This window comes from Triturus cristatus, chromosome 7 (assembly GCF_964204655.1).
Source record: "Triturus cristatus chromosome 7, aTriCri1.1, whole genome shotgun sequence".
Lineage (NCBI taxonomy): Eukaryota > Metazoa > Chordata > Amphibia > Caudata > Salamandridae > Triturus > Triturus cristatus.
Window position 1 is genome coordinate 740,454,265 of NC_140590.1, and position 24,637 is coordinate 740,478,901.

General features: G+C 44.3%; 1 protein-coding gene across 1 annotated transcript in view; it reads left to right on the forward strand.

Annotated features, from left to right (window-relative positions):
- The window catches only part of TIMP2 (TIMP metallopeptidase inhibitor 2), a 201,231-nt gene extending 178,988 nt beyond the window's left edge, over nucleotides 1-22,243 (forward strand). The window contains exon 5 of the mRNA XM_085617463.1: nucleotides 17,499-22,243. Coding sequence (XP_085473589.1) covers nucleotides 17,499-17,696 — 198 coding nt within the window. The 3' untranslated portion in view covers nucleotides 17,697-22,243. The remainder of the gene's footprint in view (nucleotides 1-17,498) is intronic.
- The last annotated feature ends 2,394 nt before the right edge of the window (nucleotides 22,244-24,637 follow it).

The window sequence follows — 24,637 nt, forward strand, 5'->3', positions numbered from 1 at the left end:
GCTGTTTCAATAAGCTTCCAGGCTTGCAAGCACCTGGATACCTTTTGGGTGATAAGCCGCACTTCATAAATCCTGATTGATTGATTGAATCCTGATTGAAAGTACCTATCATCTGTTGCAATGTTGATAAAATGGTCATTAGCACTTAAACCATATCTGGTTCCTAATAATAATATCTCTCTCTGTCATATCAATTGGAGTAGTGTGAGACTTATGATCATGCTGATTATCAAATTTGTTGTAAAACTCATCATCCTCCATCTCTTCTCCAAAATCTGGGACAAATCCTACAACCAATTGAGTTGGGCTGGAATCTGTCATGGTGGCATAATCACTAGCCTCCTCTTCTTGGTCTGATTGCAGTATTTGAACTGGAGATAATACTTGTGACCTTTAACGGTGAAAAAACCTCTCCTCTTAAATTCGCTGTTGATAGAGTAGTAATCGACGGTATCTTCGGCGGTGATTTTGCAGTCAACAGCATGACAGTTGTCGAGAACGGAATGGCCGTCGTTATCGAAGGAAGAGTCGTCGTCGATAGAAGGGTCGTAGTCCCCGGAATAGTTGCCGTTGATAAGATGGTCGTTGTCAACGGGATGGTCGTCACTGAAAGTCTTGTCGACAAAAGTCTCATTGTCAACACTGTGTTGAAGACTTTGTCGATGATGCTGTTAAAGATAAGTCTTTTAAAGATCTCTTCTTCTTCAGTACCGGCATGCGTATCCTGCGAATTACCAGAAGAGGTGGCAGCAAGCACTGAACCAAATAATCATGCTCAGGAAACTGTAAAAGTCTCCTCTTGTGCGCTGCCTTTGTGGAAGTGCTCGGAGGGGCTCTTTTCACAGAATCCTCTCCTGTAAAGAGGGAGAGCTCCTTTAGAAGGAGGAACACGCTTTTTGTCCATATGGATTAGCCATACAAGGTATTTGCTGGTCTAGGTGCCAGTACACCTTGAAACAGGGATGGGGGGCTTATTTTTTTTTTTTTTTTTTTTTTCTTTTTCTTTTTATTTATGGGCTTGTAACTCCGTCAGATCTGACACAAGAACAAATCTCGAAAGTATGCTTTTCCTGTGATACAGGTCAACCATTCAGGTGGCAATGTCTTGGGTTAGCTTCCCCTGGACTCCTCCTGTTGCTGTGCAGCAATGGTACTTGTTCTAAACAGTTGCTATGGTGTACTTCTGCTCTTGAGCATCTCATGGCTGACTCCCAAAGATCTTCATAGGCAGCTGGACTCTGTACCTTGCTGCTGGTGGGACTTTTCTGGAAAGCTGATAAATAACTCCTTCCTCAGGCAGGCAGGTCTCCTCCACATGAAGGTCAGTCAAAAAAACACTCTTTAAACTGGTCAATCGTTTTACCTGGTCAGCAGAATAGTGGTAGTGGTAATACTCACAGATCCCACTCTTGGACCATGGTTTCCTTGGGCACTCTGAGGTGTGGCTGTCATAGATATTAAGAGAAATATTGACAACCCACTGGACGAAGAGACCAGTCTTTTAATACCCTCTGTCGGCCAGGCTGGACAAATTAGAGGGTCTGATACTTTTGAATCATCAATGGGCTCGTATAATTGTCTAGTTCATTGGGGAAAAAACAGAACAATTCAGAGGATTTTTGTCCAATAAGATAATTTCTTTTACAAATTTACGAAATCCTTATAGTTTGGTTGGTAGCGTAAACTGATCTAGGAGGGAATTCCAAAGTGAAGGAGATACAAGCTAAAAGGGTCTCCCTCCCATAATACTTTTATTTAGAATGTGGAATATTCAAAAGTTGCTTACAACTGCAGTGAAGGCCTATAGAATACAGGGATATAAGGGTGAATGATATGTATTGCAAATAGCAGAGTTCAAGATTATAATGTATTATGTGTAATACCAAGACTCTTAACTTACACAAGGTAAAGCAAGTTTAGATTATTCTAATACTCCTTTTTTCAAATATATCAGAATCTCTTTTGGTTAAGATAAAATCCGTCAGCCACATTTTGTGGCATGCTTTATTATCGGGACTATCTTCATTCATAACATTAGTCTGTCGGGATGGGCTTTTACCAAAACATTGGAAGCTCTAATTGTATGGGAATCTAACTTGAAATGGGGTAAAATACAACTTTTTAGAATAAATTAATAATTACTTTATTGGTGTCATTTTGACAAGATTAAAACCTTCAAAAAGGCAAATGGGTATGGGACTTAGTTAACTTCCCATCCTTTATTCAGTCAACATTTCAGTTTATTTAGTTACCCTTTATGAGTCAGTATGCCTTTGTCAGGACTGAGAAGATGCATGTTCTGGTCCTACCACACTTATTATGATACTCAAGACCGTATATGTGTAGGCAGACAGGCAAAACATAAACAAACATACATGAAATACTCGTATCCCTGACTGTTGCTGAATTTTCCTGTTAAGGTAACAAATAAGATCGACAAAGAACATTCACATCAATGTAGATTTAAGACTGGTCTCACATGCAAATCAGTGATACACAGCGAACCATGGCTCTTGCGCTGCAATATTGGCTTTAAAAAGACAGCAGTTTCCTGCACCTAATATCATTGGGGAGTAGAGGAGCGTACCAAAATTGGAGACATCAGTCCCTTGACAAAGTAAGTCTTGGGAACCATTAGGAATCCATTAACGTTTTAAGCAAAAATATTTTTTTTAAAAGAGGCATACAATTAAAGGATAGCTTTTTCAGAAACAAGAGAAATCATATAAGCTTCTATTCTCAAAATATAGTGTGCGTGTATTGGGACAGAAAAGTTCCTTGCATGATGATGGATGGGCACCCAGGCCCTGACTACCCTAACTGTAAGGATGACTGTATCCCTGATACTGATTTTTGTTGTCATGGGTGAAAACAGACCATGTGTGTGCACCATGGCATTGGCCAGTCGCATGAATTGCAGTCTTTTGGACTATAAGAGGCACCCAAAGCCTTAACCTCATAGTGGTGAAAGGCTACTGCCTTAACACGACATTTTACTACAGTATACAAAAAGTGATGGATAGAATATTTGAATTAATCTCAGCCACTGGTAATAACTCAGGCAGCGTCTCAGTCCATCGTTATTTTGCACACCATGCCACCTCTGTTTAGACCCAGCTATATGCAAACAAGTCTTGACCCTGCTCTAAAGGGAACAGTTCAGCCGGAACTTCTAAGCCAGGTCCTCCCTGAACCACAATTTCAAGCAACTCAAGACCAGTTACGCCCTTGTTATGGGCTCATCAGCCAGGTGTAGCTTGGTTCCGCTGACACAGTATGCATGGGACCCACGCCTGGCATACCCATGTCACTTAGGGCAACATACTAATGTTTGAATTAATCTTAGCCAGTGGTAATAACTTGGGGTTGCATCCCAGTCCATTGCTATTTTGCACACCATGCAAACTCCGAGTTGGACTCAGGTATATGCAAGTAAGTCTGACCCTGCTCCAATGGGAATAGTCCTGCCTGAACTGCTAAGCCAGGTACTCCCTGAACTGGAACACAAGCAACCTAGGACCAGGTTCGCACTTAATATTGGCTCATCAGCCAGGTTTAGCTTGGTTCCAGTGTCACAGTGTGCAGGGTACCCAAGTCTGGGCATACCCATCCCACTTAAGGCGACATACTGCAGTATATAAAAAGTGTTAGATGGAAAGCTTGAATTAATCTCAACCACTGGTAATAACTCAGGCCATATTGCAGTCCATTTTTATTCTTCACACCACGCTACCTCTATTTGGAGCTAGCTATATGCAATTCAGTCTTGATCCTAATAATACGGAGACTCCTGTGATGAAGGAGACGTATGAGGAAACCATCTCCTCCAGCACTAAACTCCAATCATCCCCACCTTCACACCTCTTACATGAGAGAAGGTAGCAATATTAATTGAAACCTCCAAATCAGATGCCCCTTTGGATTCCTGCCCTCTGCAGGTCCTTCATCCTGTGTCAAAGATAATCTCAGTCCATCTCTCTATGCTCTTGAATAGGATTCTAATCTCTGGTGACTTTCTATCAATGTGGAAAAAAGCATGCATACTGCCACTTCTAAAAAAAAAACCTCATTGGTCCCCTCAAGGTAAAGAACTTTAGGCCGATTTATCCTCTTCCTCTACCAGCTAAGGTTCTAGAAAATGCCATGAACCAAGAGATCATGACCTTTCTTGAAACCACCAACATCCTTGATCCATCAAAAAATAGGTTTAGATCCAACCACTGTACAGAAACCGCCTTAGTGGCTGCCACGGAAGAAATTAGTACTATTTTAGACAATGGTGTTCAGGAGGCTTGGATTCTGCTTGATCTTTCGACCGTGTTCAATATGTTTGACCACTCTCCTTTGGTCAACCGTCTTGATATTATTGGCATCAAGGGTCCGGCACTAAAACTGATCTGCTCCTTTTTGTCCAACAGAGAACAGGTGGTCGCTCTTGTGGACTTTACTTCAGACAGTTAGTCATTTTCAGGATAAAGAAGGCATATTGGGGAGGAAGATGTTTCTCCTATCCACTGGCAAATGGTAGAATGTGATGCCTCACCACCTCAGAGCACAGCCAAACGTCCTAAAATTCAGAAAACAACTGAAAACCTGGCTTTCCCCCATCACCACTTAATCACTCCTTCTGTAACCTTCTTCTTTAAGGTTCATGCTTGACACTAGCGCCAAAATACCAACTGGCTTTCGACGCTTTACAAAATTTTAACATGACATAACAAAGACAGTTTAGCAGGGAACTAGATTTTAGAGTGGCTAAAGTGTTGGTCACTGCATGCCTGAACAAACTGGATAAAAAGACACAATCGTGGAAAACAGAGGCGAAATTTGCAGCAGTTCCTCCCCTGCTGGTATGCCTCCTTCATTGCTGGTGCCTAGTTTCTTACAGGGGTTATAAGTTTCTTCACTTGGAATTGGGCAATAAAATGACAAATACCTGGGCTAGTTGTGCACCCATTCAGCTATAGTTGCCCATTTACGGTCTAGTAGTATGTGTGAAGCATAGTGGTGCAATAGAGTATGCCCCTTTCCTTAAATTTAGGTTCAGCTATTGATAAATCTATAAAGTGTGTGGAGTGGGACATTTTTCTAATTTCTTTCTAATTAAAATGTCTGCAACTAGAACTAGCTGGCAGAGGAGACAACAACATAGGAGCTGAGCCCTGGCCCTCAACCTTTGATGCTCATTACCAGTATTGATAGATATGTGTATTTCAATTTTTCAGGACGGAAGCTTAGAACAAAACTTACAAAGAATTGAACATCTCAGAATTATGTTATTTCTAAACATTCAAAAGATAATACCGAGCACAGGAACGTTCTAGGAGGAAAGTCTTCTGTATATAGTTACCAAGTGAATCCATTCTCGGCGTGCTTATCTTTAACATACCCTTGATTTTAGGACTTTTCAATTATGCAGCATCGTTTAAATGAAGGGCCCTTGCTTTGCACATATTAGGACCCAGGTTTGATCCCCATCATTTACTGTAGTATTTTTTCTAAATATTATCCTTGCATATCCATCCCAAACAGGGAAATTGTTAAATGTCTTATAACCTTGCCCTTCAACTATGCTATTATTGTTGTGCCGTTATTTTTCGATACAATTATGTTCTGCTCATTTTTAAAATAATAGTCCCTAAAAAGATCGATGAGACAGCGCAGGTGGAAGTCAGTAAATGTCAGAACTTTCTAGTTGAGTTAGTAGAGCGCGGGGCATCCTGGTGAGCTGCTCTAAATCTGATTAAATTACTGTTGGTCACAGGTTCAAGTTTCATTTTTAGTGCCTCGGTATTTTTTTTCTTATTTTTTCTAATATTTGCTTCCAATTGTGGCATTTATGTGAATGTCTTTCTACATCTGCATTGTTTGCACTCGTGGAACCGCAATTGCAGCCCTTTGGGCGCCTTAAATCTGCCTAGGTTTAAATCTGCCTAAATTTAAATCTGCATAGGTTTAAATCTGCCTAACTTTAAATCTGCCTATGTTTAAATCTGCCTTGGTTTCACACGTCTTTGTGCGGCGATAAAGAATAATACGTTCTGTTGGCAATGGCATCTAATTAGCTAAACTTCCAGATTCGATTACTACAGATAAGTACTTACAGAATCAGACATGCAAGCACGAAATCAATTTTCAATGCGGCATTGTAGGTCCAAACGTATTTTACTGAATGGGGATGTAATGCTCACAAGTGTTTTTATATGGATTTCGAGCAACAGGCTGCAAGTAGAGTGCTTCATAAAGTCATAAAAAAGAAAAGAAGTATTTATTCTTCTTTACATTACTACTCATGGAGCAAAGTCTTACATTTCAAGTTGTAACCTTGAATGATAGGTCTGCACTACAACTTTCACCATTCACTTTCAGTTTGTGGGTTTGAGAGCCCCAGGCTTTATTTTATTCCTTCAATAATTTAGGATCCTTAAACAAGCATGTATGAGGTACTGCCGGGAGCCCTACTCAGGACTGTTATAGCGAAGTTTCTCAATTACAGGGATCGCGACACAATCCTGTAGGGGGTCCGCAGACATGGAGACCCCATGTTTGAAGATTACACCATACACATCTTCCCTGATTATTCTAGAGCTTTACTGCTGAAGAGGCAATCCTTTAGCATCGTCAAGCAAAAACTGAAAGCGATCGGACTGACATATATGTTGCTTTACCCTGCCAAGCTGAAAGTATTACAGGACGGTTGCTCATATTTCTTTATGACACCGGAAGAGTTATGGGACTGGTTGGAGATCTGAGGAAGCGATCTAATCCTGGTGGCACCCTCAGGATGAATCTGAGATGGTGTCAGGCGAAGGGGAGGTCCAGCGATCACATCTAGGAAGAGAAGCAGACATAGATGACGTTTGGGTTCCGGTACGAGAGTGGTGGTGTGGGCGGATGGCACCCTGAACCTGGAGATACAGCAGCAGAAGTGAGAGGGGGCCAGAGCGCTGGTAGAGACAGTCACCTCCACTGCATCCTCCTGCACTGATTCAGATTTGGTGGACGACATCCGACAATCAGGCAGAGATACTACTGAGATCTAGCAGGGGAGGACACACAGCAGTCTCCTGGCAGAGATGCAGAGACTTACCACAGTGGGTGATCGGCTGACCAGGTACTGTGTACACCCATTGGTGTTTGACGCCCAGATGCGGAAGTGGAACTAAGACTCAGCCCCTTGAGGATCCTATGGTCACCAAGTCAGTAACACATTTCTCCTAAATGGGGTACCGTGGGGCCCTGGGGCTGCATCAGAAGAGGGACCTGGACAATTGATTACTTGGTTAACCCCTACTTATCTTTCTTCTCCCTATCCTTCCCCCCGCCTCACTCTCTCCCTCCCCCTCTTTGTGTGTTTGGCTGAGCAGAGCGGAGTGTGAGGTTCACTGGGCTGACGGTAGTGGAACAGCAGAGCAGGTTGCTCAGAGTTCTTCCCAGCTGCTTTTTGCCTCTTTATTCCAACTCTAGTTAGGCCCCCAACAGTGGGAACTCACACACACTGGAGTTCTAATGGTATTGTTAATTGGGTGGGTGGATGTGGTATAATGATTGGGAAGACACTAGTTGGGTTTAGAGGTGTTTACCTGGGAAGGGAAGTATGGGAATGTCTGCTGTGTCTTTTTGCTGTGGGGGCTCGGGAGGGGGTGGGGACGGAGGGGGCAGGTGGACAGGGGCCGAAGTTTAGTGAGGGATTTGACTTTGTGATGAATGATTCAGTGCGTCTGCTCACATGGAATGTGAGAGGATTTAATTCCTCTGGGAAATGATAAAGGACCCACACCTATCTTAGGATGAGAATGCACATCGCGATCCTTCAGGATACGTATTTGCTAGAAGCTGAAACCCAGAAATTGCATAAAAAATGGAAAGGACAACTCTATTCATCCACATACTTCTCCTATGCCAGAGAGGTGTCTACAAGGGTAGTCCCCGGGGTCCTGTTCCAGCTACGCGGTCAGGTTGCCGATATGGCGGGACGATATGTGTTTCTACATGGTATGTTGGATGGGCAGGAATAATGTATCCTAACATATATGCACCTAACACTGATGACGAGGAGTTCTTTGGCGCTCTACTGTCTGAACTCCTACCCTATGTCGTACTCCATATCATTTGGGCAGGTGATATTAATTGTGTTCTAGAAGGTCGCCTATACATCCACCTCAGATGAGTACATAGCCCCAGTATGGTGGCGAGACTGCGGGAGCCCATGTTTAGATTGAAGCTTGTCGACATATAAAGGGATCTTCATCCCACGACCAAGGAATTCTCTTGCTATACCCCCACACATGGGGCCCACAGTCGGTTGGACTGCTTTCTCCATATGTGAAAACCCTTATAATCATGCTCCCCGTGCCAGGCAAAGACCCAGTAGACCCTGGATCCTACAGGCCACTCTCTATGCTCAATGTAGACGTTAAACCATTTGCTAAAGTAATAACTCTGCTGTTAGGGCAAGTGATTACAGATTTGGTCCAGGATGATCAATGTGGTTTCATGCCAGGAAGAGGTACCCATATGAATCTGTGAAGACTCTCCCATGAAATATACGAAACTCGAGACACTGAGAAGGCGTATGACACCTAGTACCTGATTGCACCTTTGGGAAGTCCTCCAGCGCATGGGCTTGGGTGAGGGATTCCTATCATGGGTGCAACTTCTATACACAGCACCAAGTGCGAGGAGGCCCACCGAATGGGAGATGCCAGATGAATTTTGCATTGAAAGGGGTACACAATAGGGCTGCCCTCTGTCACTGCTCCTATTTGCACTCGTTATAGAGAAATTGGAGATACATTATAGAACTGAACTATGAGAGTGGGCCATGCGTGTGGGAGGTGTGACGCGTGTCGGGTTTACGTACGCCATTGGCACACTGATATATGCAACTGGAGCACTCAGTGCCTCTGCTCCTGTGGCTAATGGGTGGTTTTGGAGAAGTGTCAGGGCTGTGTGCCACTCACCATAAGATGGTGTGTTCCCCCTGGCGGCACTAGCTGAGATGGTTGTACTCAATCTCCCTACAGTGGGATTGCCTTGGGAGACCCAAAGTTTCCGAAATCTGGGAATGCAGGTGACACACGACTGCCTCCTAGAGTATGAACTAAATAGGGGAAGTGTGATAGATGGTCTTATAGCCTCTGTTAGTTTCTGAACCACATTGCCACTGTCAGTTATGGGCAGAGTGCCTTTGAACAAAATGGTTCTACTACCCAGCTGCCTTTACGCAGTGCAGAACTTGTTCTGTATGTTACCATCTTGAATGCTCCAGCAGCTTGATGGGTTGCTGGTGTCTCTAGTGTGGGCGGGGAAGAGGATCAGGGTCCGCCTTGCGATCTTAAAATTGGACCTTTGCCAGGGTGACCTTGGATTCCCGGATCTTAAACTATACTACCTGGCAGGCCTATTGCAGTATGCCGCACAGTGGTGCGACGACAAACCTAGTTGGGAAAAGGAATACTAACTGGCTCCATGATGATCGATTAGCTTCCAAAGTTACTTATGTGCAGCTGTAGACTCTCAGCGGGTACTCCCTTCATTATCACACAAGTGACCCAGGCATTGGAGAGGGCTGTTGCGCAGGTGCTGAGGTGGGCGCCCTATGCTAAGCTCCTCCCGATCTGGTGGCTGCATCTAGTCATACGCATATGGAACTCCATGGAAATCTTGAGATGGCTAGAGGGGGTTGTGAGAGGGCGGGGATCTATTTCTAAACAGGAACTTTATGTCATTAGAGGAGGTTGGGACCCATTTTGGAATAGGTCGGGGACAATTCTTGCAGTACACTGGTGTATTCCGCATGGCACGGGAGATCTGGATGTCTTTTCCGGAAGAACCAGAAGAGTTTTGTGTCTTACTGGTGAAATTAGAACCCAGCTCCTTAAAGGGTATCATAGCCCAACTAAATGCAGCTCTCGATAAGTTATAGACAGACAAATATTGAATCTAAACATGCGTCAATGGATGGAGGGCTGGAGACCCCATTCATGGACAGGGAATAGAGATGGGCCCTGGCACAGGTTTGGGAGGTGGCCAGCAATGCCAGGTTTAAGTTGACTCAGTCTTACTACCTATATAAATCCTACCTGACACCACAACGCCTTCAAAGACTTTACTCAACACACCCTGCGGGCTGCACACATTGCGGTGCAACCCCAGCAGATTTTGGTCATGTCACAAGGGATTGCATACAATATCAGCCTTTTTGAGGTGAGATACTACAGGAAATACATAGAATAACAAAAGTGAATGCAGAGCTGATAATCCGGCACTGCCTGCTAAGTCTGCGGCCGCTTCCCAAGAAGGGTAAAAAATGCAGAACAGATTCGCTCAGCTGGGACTAGTACTGCCCTGACGGTGCATTGTCATTCATTGGGCTAGACGCCCCCCCCTTCATAAAGACTAAATGGCTGGCAGACTTCCTGGAATGGGCAGTAATGGTAGAGTGGCAACTGAGGAAAGTCCGCACTGACGATCACGAAGAACGAGATTTGGAACTCTGGAGAGGCATGATAGAGAGACTGAACGACCATGATACTGAGATAGGTGGCAAATCTGCCACCAACTCATCGGATGGGGAGGCTGCTACTCCCCCCGCACCGACCGCTGCTCAGACCGAGTTTGGCACACTGGTGGATCTATCTCCCCCCCAACCCCCCACGCTCTCCTATGTCTCCTACTGAGAACGGGGCGCCTAAGGGGCGATAGAGACACATCCCACTGCTGTCGCCACCCCTGCAATACTTAAGTGATTGTGTTTGAATAATTCTGTCTCCCTCTTGTCTCCCCCCGGGGAGTTTATGACACATTCCTGTTGATCCTCTACACATAATGTGTGCATGCATGAAAATATTGATGCTGCACTTTTTTTTTTGTATTTGTACTTTTGTTTTCTTTATAGTTATTGTTTACATGTATTAAGTGGTTCTTATTGAGAAACTGTTCTTCACGTGCCTTATATTTCTTAATGGAAAGTATCATATGACCTGTAATGTTCTGGAAAAGTGAATAAAAAGAATTTTGTTTTAAAAGGTTGTTAGAATTATGTTCCGCACTTGTCAGCACAATGTCCTTGGAAGAAAAAGGATCTCCCACATCAACACCAAAGAGAATTTCAGCAGAGTTTAAAATGAACGCTTCATATTTTGGGTTGCATAGATTGCATTTGCATTTCCTGGGTATGTTCCACATCGTTAATATTAATTTTGTATGTTATGTCCTGCCAACACTTTATATAAGACAGAGCAACATATTTAACTTTTTTCTGCCAAAGAAACCCAGGCAGCTGTACAGTATATTCAGTCTTCACCGACTCTATGTCTTTACATGGTATAGCCTACTACTTCAGTGCCTGTCAAAGTAACTTTATTTGGCAGTTTTCACCCTCTTTTCAGTCAAACTCCCCCTTTGGAAAAAAATGCCTCCATTGACTTCAATTAGGTCACCCTCTTTTCACACTAATGTAATCTTTAACAGCTATTGGTTCTCCATTAATTTTCATGGAATCACCTTCTTAAACACCTGATGAGCAAGTTACTTACCTTTGGTAACGATGTATCTGGTAGAAACATAGTCTAGTGTAGATTCATTATGTTAGAATTTCCCCCAGGCGTCAGTCTGGATCCGGAGATTTATCGTTAGCAGTACCCCTGCACTTCGCCAGGTGATGTTGGTTGTCTCTGCCACCGTCGTCTGCATCGTGCGCGGTAGATATGACGTTGCTGTTCTTAACACGACTTTCCATGCCAGAAGCACAGAGCCATGAAAGACTCTGACAACTGGTGCGTCAAAACTAGGGCCATTTAGGGGAGTCCCTATCCCTAGAATTCCGTTTGCAGAGCAGGGAGGATGGGTGGGGCAGTAAGGAATCTACAACTAGAATATGTCTCTACCAGATGCATTTACTCATCTGATAGAGACTTCTAGTTGTAGATTCCTTACCTTAGAATAGATACCCCAGCAATACCAACCCCGGAGCATGGTCAGCGAAATAATATCACATGAGGAAATCCCTCTGGACTTAGGTGTCCAGGAAGTAGTGTCTGGTAAACCCATGCAGTGATGCCCATGTTGCCGCCTGACAGATATCCAGGATTGGGACTCCGGGTGCTAATGCAGTGATTGCCGCTATTGCTCTAGTTTCCTTCTTTGGCAGTGCGTAGCGCAATTTAATGCATAGGTCAACCCATCAAGAAATGGTCCTTTTCTGCACTGCTCGACCTTTCTTGACACCCACATAGCCAATGAAGAGTTGATTGTCCACTCAAAAGTCTTTGGTATGATCAGGATAGAATGATAATGCATGTTTTGGGTTCAGACGGTGGAGTCTTTCCTCTTTCTTGGAGGGATGCGGGCGGGTGAAAGGTGAGCAGGGTAATGGATTATCCCACATGAAAGGACGTGACCCCTTTACGGAGGAACAAAGCTATTGTTTGAAGCATCACTTTATCTAGATAGACAGACAGATATGGAGGCTTGGATGATAGAGCCATGAGCTCGCTAACTCTGCGAGCAGAGGTGATGGCAATTAAGAAATCAGTCTTAAGGGTTAGAAGCTTGAGAGGGCAATTATGAAGAGGCTGGAAGGAAGCACACATAAGAAAAGTCAAAAACTAATTTAAATTCCATTGAGGCATTATGAAAGGAGATGGAGGAAACAGGTGAGTAAGACCCTTAAGAAACCTAATGAGAATGGGAGAGTAGAAAGAAAGAAGGCTGATCTGGAAGTCTCAGAAAGACAGAGATAGCCGAAAATAGCCCGTAAGGGTGCCCAAAGCAGAACCCTTCTGGGACAAAGAAAGTATGAACAATAGAACCTCTAAAAACAGGGGCGGACAGGTGACCAACAGCCTTTTGCTTTGCACCATGCCACAAATTTGTTCCATCTACAGGCATATACCATTTTAGTGGAGGGATGCCTGGCTGCCAAGATGACATCACAGACTTCGGGTGGAAGGTCGAAAGCTGTCAACTGACACTGCTCAATCTCCACGCAAGGAGGTGGAGACTGGACAGGTTCGGGTGAAGAACTGTCCCTTGTTGCTGACACAGAAGATATTCCTGAAGGGACAGTCCGATCGCAGGATGGATGGTCATGCTCAGAAGGTCAGAATACCGGACTCTTCGTGCCCAATCCTGAGCCACAAGAATGACTTGAGCCCGGTCGTGCTTGATGTTCTTGAGAACTCTGGGCAGAAGTGTTATAGGCTGAAAGGCAAGCGAGCGCCGTCTTGGAAACTCCAAAGCGCAATACTGCTGACATTGCGCATTCTTTTCGGAGGTGAACAGATCTAAGCAAGGATCTCCCCACGGCTGAAAGAGACCTTGCATCACCTCCGGGTGGAGACGCCATTCATAATCAACCAGGCACCACTGCTGAGTTTGTCCGCTCTGGCGTTCAGAGAACTCACCAGGTGGTGAACCAGCAGGAATATGCCCTGATGCTCCAACCCTGTCCAGAAGCGGAGCCTCCTGACAAAGGGTCCACGAGCCCACCCCGCCCTGTTTGTTGCAGTTCCACATGGCGGTGGTGTTGTCCTTGAACACCTGCACTACTTTCCCTTTGAGAGAGTGAAGGAATGCCTTCAGAGGTAGTCTGAGTACCTGGAGCTACAAAAGGTTGATATGGAGACCCAACTCCGCCGGAGACCAGAAGCCTCTGATCTCTGCCTCTCCCAGGTGGCGGCCCCCTCACAGGAGTGACTCACCCGTCACCACTGTCAGATCTGGTTGGGGAAGGGAGAAAACTGCCTCTACCCAATCTCTTGGTTTGTTAGTCACCACTGCAGCTGCTGCGTAGTTCCCTCTGAGATCTGGACGTAGTCTGAAAGATTCCCCTGATGCTGCTCACCCAGTAACTTCAGGTCCCACTGCAGAGCCCACATATGCCATCTGGAATGATCCACCAGAAAGATGCAGGAGGCCATGAGACCCAGCAGCCTCAGAGTCATTCTCACCGAAATCCAGGATAGAGCCTGAAATATCGGTATTGCAGCCCGAATATCCCATACTTGCTGTTTGGGAGGATATGCCCGAAACTGCACTGTGTCCAGAACCGCTCCGATGAAAGGGAGTTTCTGAGAGAAAGGCAGATTTACTTCGGCATGTTGATAGTGAACCCCATCGAGTGCAAGAGGTCCGCCGTATTCTGGAGGTGGGAGACGACAGCCTGGGGTGAGACCGCCTTCAACAGCCAGTCGTCTAGATAGGGGAAGACTGGTACTCCTGATCTGCGCAGATGATCTGCGACTACTGCCATCACTTTCTTGAACACCCGAGGTGCACTGGTAAGGCCAAAGGGGAGCACGGTGAACTGAAAGTGCTCATCGCCCACTGTGACTCGTAAATAATGTCTGTGGGCAGGCAGGACAGGGATATGGAGATAAGCGTCCTGCAAGTCCAAGGCTACCATCCAGTCTCCTGAGTCTAGGGCAGAAAGGACCTGAGCCAAAGTGAGCATTTTGAACTTCTCCTTTCAAAGGAAGAAGTTGCGGTTCTGGAGGTCTACAATAGTCCTTTGTCCTTTTTGGACACCAGAAGGTAGTAAGAATAGCAACCACGTACTACTTCTTGCACAGGGACCCTCTCCATGGCCAACTTGGCCAAGAGAGCCTTAACTTCCTCACGGAGAAGTGCCACATGATCCTTCGAGATACGGTTGTAGGAGGGTGGCATGGAGGGAGGTGTAATCTCAAAGGGGAGGAAGTATCACTTCGGACTATCTGCAGAACCCACCTATCTGACGTGATGGACTGTCTGTGGAGGAGGTGATGGCGAATTCTGTCTCCTAGTGGTCAATGATGGCCCTGAAACGCCAGATTAGGAGGGTTTGGAGGCAGTGGCAGAGGGGGAAAGGGTGGACTGGCCCAATCGCTGGTTCCCTGACGCACGAGGATGCTGGGTCCCACGTCCGTGGCCAGCTGAGGGTGTACAGCTTGCATGACTTGGTGGCTGGGCTGGACAGGAGGATGTTGATGGGTGCTCCTTCCGTGGCCACGAAAAGGACAAAAGGCAGACTGAGGGGGGCTGGTTGGAGCCATGAGACCCAAGGATCTGGCTGTTGCCCGAGATTCCATGAATTGCTGAAGCGCTGAAATTGACTTCTCGCTGAAGAGGCATGTCCATCAGAATAGATTGTACATCGCCTGAAATGCCAGAAGTCCTCAACCAGGCAAAGTGTCATAATGCTACCGACGAGGCAACTGTTCTGCCAAATGAGTCTGTGGTGTCCAGTCCACAATGAATGGTGAATTTCGCTGCGTCTTTCCCATCCGCAACTGTCTGGGAGAGAATGGCCCGGCCCTCCTTTGAGCACTGAGGCAGCACCTGTGCAACCATATCCCAGATGGTATGGGAGTATCAGCCCAAGAGGCAAGTGGTATTCAATGACCACAGTGCCAAGCTGGAAGAAGAAAACATCCTCTTCCCAATATGAGTCAGCTTCTTGGATTCCCTCTCGGGGGGGAGCAGAAGGGAATGCGCCTTTGGAAGATGAGGTTTGGACAACCAAGCTCTCAGCGGAAGGATGTTGCATAAAGAACGCTGGGTCACTAGGAGCGGGGTGATGGTGGCGTTGCGGACCGGGTGAAGTCGAAGAATGCCTATGCTTCATCGACTTCTTCTTGTGAATACCTGAACGTCCCAGATATTTTGAATGGGACGAGGACTGCGGGCTTCGCAACCGTTCTCAGGATATTCCTTACGATCAAGAACAGGAGAGGCATGGAGCAGAGCGCTGGGCCTCCAACAGCTTTCGGGACTGCTCCTGCATAGCTTTCCGATTTATGACCCAGCACTCCGAACACGACTTCAGGTTGTGGCCGCGCTCGAAGCACCAGAGGCACATGAAGCGCGGATCCGTCACAGACATTATCCCATGACAGGATCCACAGGGCTTGAACCCGGTGCTACGCTGGGACATCTTGATGCCATCAGGAGTCTAAGTCTCTGAGAAAAACGTAGAAAAAAGTTTTTAAAAAAGGGTAGCCAAATATGGCAAAGGGGTACCTCTCTCCGGATCTGCGCTTAGGCTGGCACATAAAATAGTAAGAACTGACGTCAGAGTGCCCGGGCAGCGTCTATGTAGGTCCTGCGACGTTCTTTCCATTGCGCACAACACCGACGACAAATGTGGAGTGAACTGGCGTCACCTAGCGACTTGTAGGGGTACTGCTAATGAAAAATCTCCAGATCCAGAGTGACCTCTGGGGAAAATTCTAAGGTAAGGAATCTACAATTGGAAGTCTCTATCAGATCTCATCCTCATTAGAGGGGCAACAAACTCTCAGGTAAGCACTTAAATCCAAATTGTTCCTTCATTATTATACTAGGGATACAGATGGATAGTAAATGTAGTCATTTCTGGGTCAAAGGGGTTTCACGCTTTCATTTTCAATGATTGTATCATATTAAGAGGCAGTCTACTTTTCATCGCTCTACTGCTTGGTAGGTATAAGATCGTATGATCTTATACCTAGTGCACAGTGGTTGTATGTGTACCTTGCATAGAATAGGTAAAACTTGGCACCAGCATTGTTATGTTATGTTAAAGGGATTTATTCACTGCAAACATTACCCAGAGGTGTCAAAGCGCTATGGACCAAAAAGAGAGATGAGATGTGATAAGTTATGGAAACAGCCATGTTTTGAGATTCTTCCTAAACTGAAAAAGATCTGGGATTGTTCTATAGAAAAGAGGAAGTGCATTCTGATTTCTTGGCTGTTGAGATGATAAAAGTCCGGCCTCCCCAGTATCTATTACGAGTTTTCGAGATCCAGAGCAGGGTAGGCATCTAACCCAGAACATACCATTTAAATGAGTTCTTAAGGAATTCCGGACCAACCCCGTGCAAGGCATTAAAAACAGGCACAACCTGGGCAGAAGCATTGCAAACTTCTTTTACTCCCAGGTCAGCCATAGACTGGAAAGCAGCACTACAAACTATGCTCACACAGACAATAACTTGAACAACGTATAAGTATGTGTGCATACATGAAGGCCCATGTTGCCTTTCAATTATGCACTCATGCAATTAAGATCCCACTATTATTCTCTGCTGAAAAGTAAATGCTTTTATAGCGAGGCACAGGCTACCAGAGCTAGTGATTACCGTCACGCTTTGGTTCAATAATGGATTGTATAGTGTGTGGTTGACTTTGTACCGTGTGTGTTGACTTCCTGTGAATGAATCAGCTTTGTGAGGGAAGGTGAAAATGTCTCCTTTGTCTGGTTTTGGGTGCTACTTTGAGTGAAGGTAAGGCCCGCTTTTACTACCACAAAGATTACGCCAAAGCCTATTGGTGATGGTGGATTTTTGGATGAGAACTTACCTTTGTGAAAGGTGATCACTGCTATTATATAGTTGATTCGGCTCTAGTTCTCACATAAGCATCAAACTGTTGTTAGGCTCCTAATTGTATTATAACTAGGACCCTTCTGCTGTCCCATCCTCGGCTCTTCTTTTGTTAATGCCTTTTTGCCTTCCTTCTTGCCTCTGCAGATCTCCCGTTGCACTTCCACTCCCTGTTATGTCTCCTCACCGGACGAGTGCCTGTGGACCGACGTGGTAATTGAGAAGAACAAGAATGGGGTCCAAGCCAAGCACTACGCCTGCATCAAGAGAAGCGACGGCTCATGCGCGTGGTACCGCGGTGCTGCTCCACCCAAGCAGGAGTTCCTTGACATCGAGGACCCATAAATGGCTGGAACTAGCTCTTTAGCGCCCCCTAGAGGAACCTGTGTGAAACTAGACTGATCCTGTACCAACATCACTTCCTGGAGAGTCCCATTCCGCACAGACAGATGCACCGAACACTTGGCACCTTGCCCTCATCTGAAAAGGGTTGTGGCTGAAACACATTTAGGCTGTTCCTTCCAAATCTTTATTTTAATGGGGAAAGTATATGGAGACCTTCATTGTCTTTATGTCACAGCTGGAGGTTAGTTTTCCCTTACCCTATGTCACCAGCCCACCAACATGAAATTTAAAAATGTAGGGGGCTTCCTATGGGAATAATGCAAACTGTGTTTTGGAGTGTTAGAATATAAAGTCACTGAGACTTGTAGGGAATTTGTATTCACTGAGTTCTGCGTAGCTGGTCTACCAGGATCCTCGCAAATAGCGCAAGTTTCATGTGTTCTCAGACCTCCTCCTTGGCGTTGGTTACAAACTCTCCCTTTCTGCTCATTTTTCTCACTTTTCCCTGTCTGTGCGGTTTGGCCTCGGAGCTGGATCTTATAATGACTTGTACAGACAGTGTTATGTGTTGCTTTCAAAGGAAGGCTAAAACAAGTTATAGAGTCAAAATAAATGAACTGCGTTTGAACAACGAAACATAGATAATAATTAGATTAAAAAAACAGTATTCCGATTTACCCTACCCATTTTCCCTGCCGGCTGAAATGCCATAAAGGCTACTTAGTCTCCAACTGTGTCTGTGCTCTTTTGTTGAGGTAGAAGTCAGTGGCTCTTGGTGTCGCTTTTTTAGAAATGGGCTGAACGCATGCGCTATTCTATGTAGCCCCTTTTTAAACCTTTGGTTTGTGCTTGGTGTTATTCTTGCTTTTGACACCCCTTACAAAGAGACTCTTGTTACAATCAATGACAGGCCCAAAGTTTCCATTCTTTGTGGCGTAGGCACAGTTGTAGACTGTGTGAGACATCCTTTGGTCAATGTAAAACACCTGCATTGACCCTTCATCTCATCTAACTTCCTGTGCAAATACAGCACACAGAGATGGGTGTCAGGTTTCCATGGATATGAGCCCACAAATTTGGGACATGGCGGTGTCACTACCCATTACATAACTGGATTGGGAGTATTATTTTCCTTAGGGCACAAAAGCAACAACCATTCCCTTTGTATACTTGCCAGGGGCTCAATGGCATCCTGCCCTGAGATTGTAGACCCGACCTTCCAAGATTTCTCCAACGTAAAGAGGAACTGCATCCCCATTGTTTATCTGCAGTAATCTCCCTCCCCCTTTACTCAACTTTCTCATATCCTCTCTTTGTTTCTTTACCAATGAGAAACAGACACCATAATTATCCTGATAGCGGGACTTCCTGTATGAACTATTAGGGCTGTAATGCTGAAAGATTGACTTTATTCATGAGATATCAGAGCTGCAGCACTTTGAAAGAGACCACACCAGCCTATTATACAATCAGATGGATCACACTTTCAGCTGCTTGAACACACAATCAACTCCTCTTGACAGGCCACACACTCATCTTATTATTTTACATTTATATAGCGCACAAGCTACCATTGTTACTACTTCACAGCACATTCAGTAGTCCAGGGACGATTTTCCAAATAGTTTCAAGGTTTCTTGCTGATTAGATTCGGATTCGGTTTGTGGTAATGTGTGTTCAAGTCACAAACACATCAACAGACGCAACAGTTAGAAGAATCATGCTCAGCTCCACGTGCGCAGACAACCAGAAAGATCACACACTTATCCTAGGATAGATCAAACGGCCAAACCGAGACAATCAAACAGACCACAACCCAGCCTTTCAAACACACAGTCATGAGAACAATCACACACATACACTGCACTTGCCAAATCTGTTGACAATCAAATAAATTACACTCGACACCATAAACTGACAGTAGACAATCAGAAAGATGATCCACTTTTCATCACACAGAGGTATCTAGACTATCATGCAAACCATGAACGTAGCCACGCAAACACTCTTACAACCTCAGCAATTACACTTCGAAACCCACAAACACAAAAAAGACAATCAAACAAATCACACATTTAACCCCACATCCCCACACTATCAGCTCACGCACTCAACTTTACAAACAGAGCCCTGGATAAACACTGCCGGAAATTGTCATGCTGTTGGTTAGTGCCAGTGTTCCTAAAAATATGTCACACAGGACCAGATTGAACTTTTCAAGGGTATGTCATAAAAATGTCTTGAATTTGACTGCATGTCTGACCTGTTCGTTTTCTGTTCAGGCCCTATATAGAGTCCAGACCCATATACTATTATAGTCTCTGTCATACGCTTCATGTCTACCGTCCAGATGCCCTTCTGTTTGTTTTATTCTGGCAATATGGTCTTCCTTCAGCGAACAGCCAGTGCCTGCTTCTTTTTTATTTTTGGTCATTGCTGTTGTTCGTAGACATTCGCTTTGCTGTCACTCGTTTGTAAAGTGAACGGTGTTGCATACACTTTAAGATTTAGAAGGAAAATAAAGCATCTAAATCCATGGCAAATGTGTTGAGACAGTGTGTTTAAAATACACCCCATTCCTTGAGCAACATACCTTTGAGCCTCGTGCACCTGCTGTTCATACTGATCTTAGAAGTGTTCCACTTCTCTGTTAATCCTGTCTTCTCTTTGAAGACATTGCCATCCATGAAGTCTGCCTTCAATCAAATACAAGCTTTAACTTGCATACTAAAGTAGACCATTGATCCGTTTTTCTCCTTTTCTTGTATATTTCCTAATTACAGGGAAGGGAAACCCCTCTGTTTGTTCTGTCCAGCCTGAGGTGCTCCCTAGAGTTTGGTAGTTAGCATAATGAACAACTTGAGTGTTGAGGCCTACGGCTACTGGGTCAGAGGAAGTGCATGTAGATGGCATCATCTTTTGCCCTCACACCACCCAGATCCACTTCTGCCACACACACACATATATGCAGCGAGGGGAGGGAGGAGACAGCACAAGCTGCCTGACAAGGACACAAACAAAGCATTTAGTTTGGAGTTAGAACAACATACTTGGGAGTTTTGAGGTGGAACAGTCGTACGCCAGCATACTGGGGCATCACATGATGTTTGGAGTCTCTCATTACTTAATGAGGCACCACGATGGACTACAGTAACCACCATGCAGTTCACCCAACTCTCACAAGCAGAAGCAACACACCTGCATCAAGGAGGAGGAGTCGAGAGACCACTAAATAGGAAGCGGTCTCCGAGTCACACCCAAGACATTCTTTTGTGATCGGCACTGATGACGGCCAATGAGGCCAGAAACGCGTCTGCCTGAATGCTCATGCCATGCAAGGACTGTGCTGTGACTTCTGTGAATGCGCTTAATTAAAGTCTTTGTTTGCCCGGAGCTGTGTCCCGCTTGCTTGAATCCTAAATTAATGCTCTGCGTGCTGTGGGACTGACCTGAAAGGACAAGTCCCCTGAAGAGGAAAAGCCCGACGGTACTAGTGACCAGCTAATAAAATGGTGATGAGCAGTCCAATACTCTCATTTGACAACTTTGATTACAAAAGTAAATATCAAGACACAAACCTGACACAACTTTATGCAACACTACTCAATGCAACATAACTCAAAGTATACCTTCAATGGAAAGCCATGCACTTTCAACAAATCTCGACGCATACATTCTGCATAACTCCAATCACGCAATCAATCCAGTTTACAATAAGAACAACTCCAAGGATACCATCATCACAATCCCATCCAAACCAACACAACAGCTCCCCAATTATCTGTAACCCAACGCCATGCATACCACACACAAAATTCCAATTGCACCATCAGTGCACACATTAATCACAACTTGAAGAACACCATCAGCACTATTCCACCTCTGCTATTAATTCAACGCTGTCCACATGTACTTTACAAATACCACATAAAAAGTATTCGGCATAACATCCACATACATCATCAACACAACTCAAAGTATACCTCCAGCACAACTTCAAAAACACTACCAGTGTCATTACACATGTGACTATCCTCGTGAACTGACCACCACACCTTCACCGATGCCTGTAGTTACTCTATCTGCACCAGCAAAGGAAAGTGGCGGCCGACGTCCATGCAGTTGTCTGACATGAACTTGCCAGATAGGAAAATCTTTTGAATTAAAGTTTGCAAATAATGTACGATTTTTTTTTACTTCCAGATGATTTAGGAGTCATTATTGTTTAATGTTTTAAGGATCTCACAACTGTTCATCATCTGTGCAACCAAGTCAGTTTGAAAAGGTTTACACAATAGTTCTTTTAAAGAAACATCTTCGCTTAATAAGTATTAAAACTATATATCTGTAACATTCCGTTGGCAGTAATTTAAAGCTTTGTGGATTTTTTTGCTGGGAATTAAAGTCTGAACCTTCTTGTGCTGGGAACACATGAAAGTTATTGAATAATTGCCATCGGAGCAGTGAGTGCATGCCTTTGGAGCTTTAAAGTCCATCTATGTGACGTCCATTCGTGGAAAATAAACAGTATTATCACCAAAAGGAAATTATGTCTATAGTGAGCCTTATTTCAAGCTACATATATGCATATGTGCGAGAACGTGTGTGTGTGTGTGCATGCGTGTGTGTGTGTACATGCCTGTGAGTGCATATCAGGGAGCTGCAAATGTTGTGTACTCTGTAAAGAAGAGCTTTATAGTGGAACTAGAGCAGTGTTTGCGAGATACAGGACAATATCCGCAAGTGTTGGAGATGCAATAATAGTAGATGTGTAAGAAAGATAAAGGTAATAATAAATCAGTGTGTGAGAGTTATAGGACAATGCGAACATGTAGCGGACATAACACAATAACAGGGGCCCGATTCACAGAACTAACTTAAGACAAAATCCTAAACTTACTACCATTTTGGTATTCACAGAAGGCACTTACTCATTTCGGTATTCACAGAAGTTAGGAGTCCTAACTTTAGGACTCCTAAATGCCTTCTGTGAATACCGAAAGTCTTAAAATTAGTTTTTTTCGCAGTTTAGTAGTAGTATAGTTAGGACTCCTAACTTTAGGACTCCTAAATGCCTTCTGTGAATACCGAAAGTCTTAAAATTAGGATTTTTCTCAATTTAGTAGTAGTAAAGTTAGGACTCCTAACTTTAGGACTCCTAAATGCCTTCTGTGAATACCGAAAGCCTTAAAATTAGGATTTTTCTCAGTTTAGTAGTAGTATAGTTAGGACTCCTAACTTTAGGACTCCTAAATGCCTTCTCTGAATACCGAAAGTCTTAAAATTAGGATTTTTCTCAATTTAGTAGTAGTAAACTTAGGACTCCTAAATGCCTTATGTGAATACCGCATAGCCTTAAAATTAGGATTTTTCTAAGTTTAGTAGTAGTAAAGTTAGGAGTCCTAACTTTAGGACTCCTAAACTGAGAAAAATCCTAATTTTAAGACTTTCGGTATTCACAGAAGGCATTTAGGAGTCCTAAAGTTAGGACTGCTAACTTCTGTGAATACCGAAGTGAGTAAGTGTCTTTTGTGAATACCAAAATGAGTAAGTGCCTTCTGTGAATACGAAAATGGTAGTAACTTTAGGATTTTGTCTTAAGTTAGTTCTGTGAATCGGGCCCAGATGTGTAACAAAAATATGGATAATAACAATAGTACAGCGCATGGAAGATAGAAGATAATGGGGCAGATTTATTAACTCTCTGCACCAATGAAAATAAAAAAAAAAAAGGTAACACAAAGTGCAAATCTTTATTTGCACTGGAAAGTAGTCTTAAGGTAACACAAATAGCGCTTTGCAGAACTTTATGTCAAAAAGGGTGTTCTATGGGTTGTAACCGGGCAATCTCAAGATACCACTCAGTTTTTGCTGTACAGATATGGGAATCATGCTGAGGTGGGAACAGGTGTTGCATTATGGGTATGGTGTGCTGTTCAGTGGTACTGCATGCACCCTCACACAGATACCACGCATCTGCCATGCGGCATTGGAGGATGCTCCTTCTCTCACCTCGCCACCAAGTCCTGTAACACCCTGCAGATTCTAACTATAGTGTCTGATGACTGTAGCGCATGTGTTTCGGGTGAGCGTTTGGGGGGGTGAGGATGATTTGATGGTTGGTGAGTTAAATCTTGTTAGCAGGAAACCTCCTTTTTGTAATGTACAGATTAATGGTGTCAATCTGTGTCTCATGGCTGATTCTGGGTCACCTTTCACATTAATTGGTCCTGAAGTTGTTGCGATGTTCAAACCTCAAGAGCTTCAACCATCCAAAGTGACAATGTGTGCCTATGGTGGTAAGAAGATTGAGGTGGAAGGTCAATTTGATGGTCTTCTTGAGTTTCAGGGTAAGACTGCACAAGGGATCGTTTTTGTGGCCAAGGAAGGTTCAAATTTACTGGGATGGCATGACCAAGATGAATTAGATATAATTCTGGATCCTAATCATCCTATTTGCGTGACGTCTACGTTGGATTTGATTCCAACGTGTTTGAATGTGTCTGTTTCTTGTGAGTGGACTGCTAAATTTCCCAAAGCTTTCACCAAGAAGCTTAGGAAATTGTCAGGGTTAAAGCATAAAATAATGTAAAAATTGGGATCAATTCCTGTCGAACACAAAGTACGCAAGGTGCCTTTTTCATTAAAGGATGACCTGTGTGAGAAACCTGATAAATTATGTAGTCTTGACGTGATTGAGCCCATTGAAAGCTCTGAATGGCTTGCTCCAGTGGTTTTAGCAAGTAAAGGGGACAAATCTTTGCGTTTGTGTGTTGATCTGCGTGACGTTAATCGCAGCGTTTGGGTGGATAGGGAACCTCTGTCTAAAATTGGTGAGATGCTAAGTACCTTGGAGGGGGCATCTGTGTTCCCCACGTTTGACATGTCTCCTGCGTACCATCAAATTGTTTTGTGTGAGAAATCCAGGAATTTAACTTCTT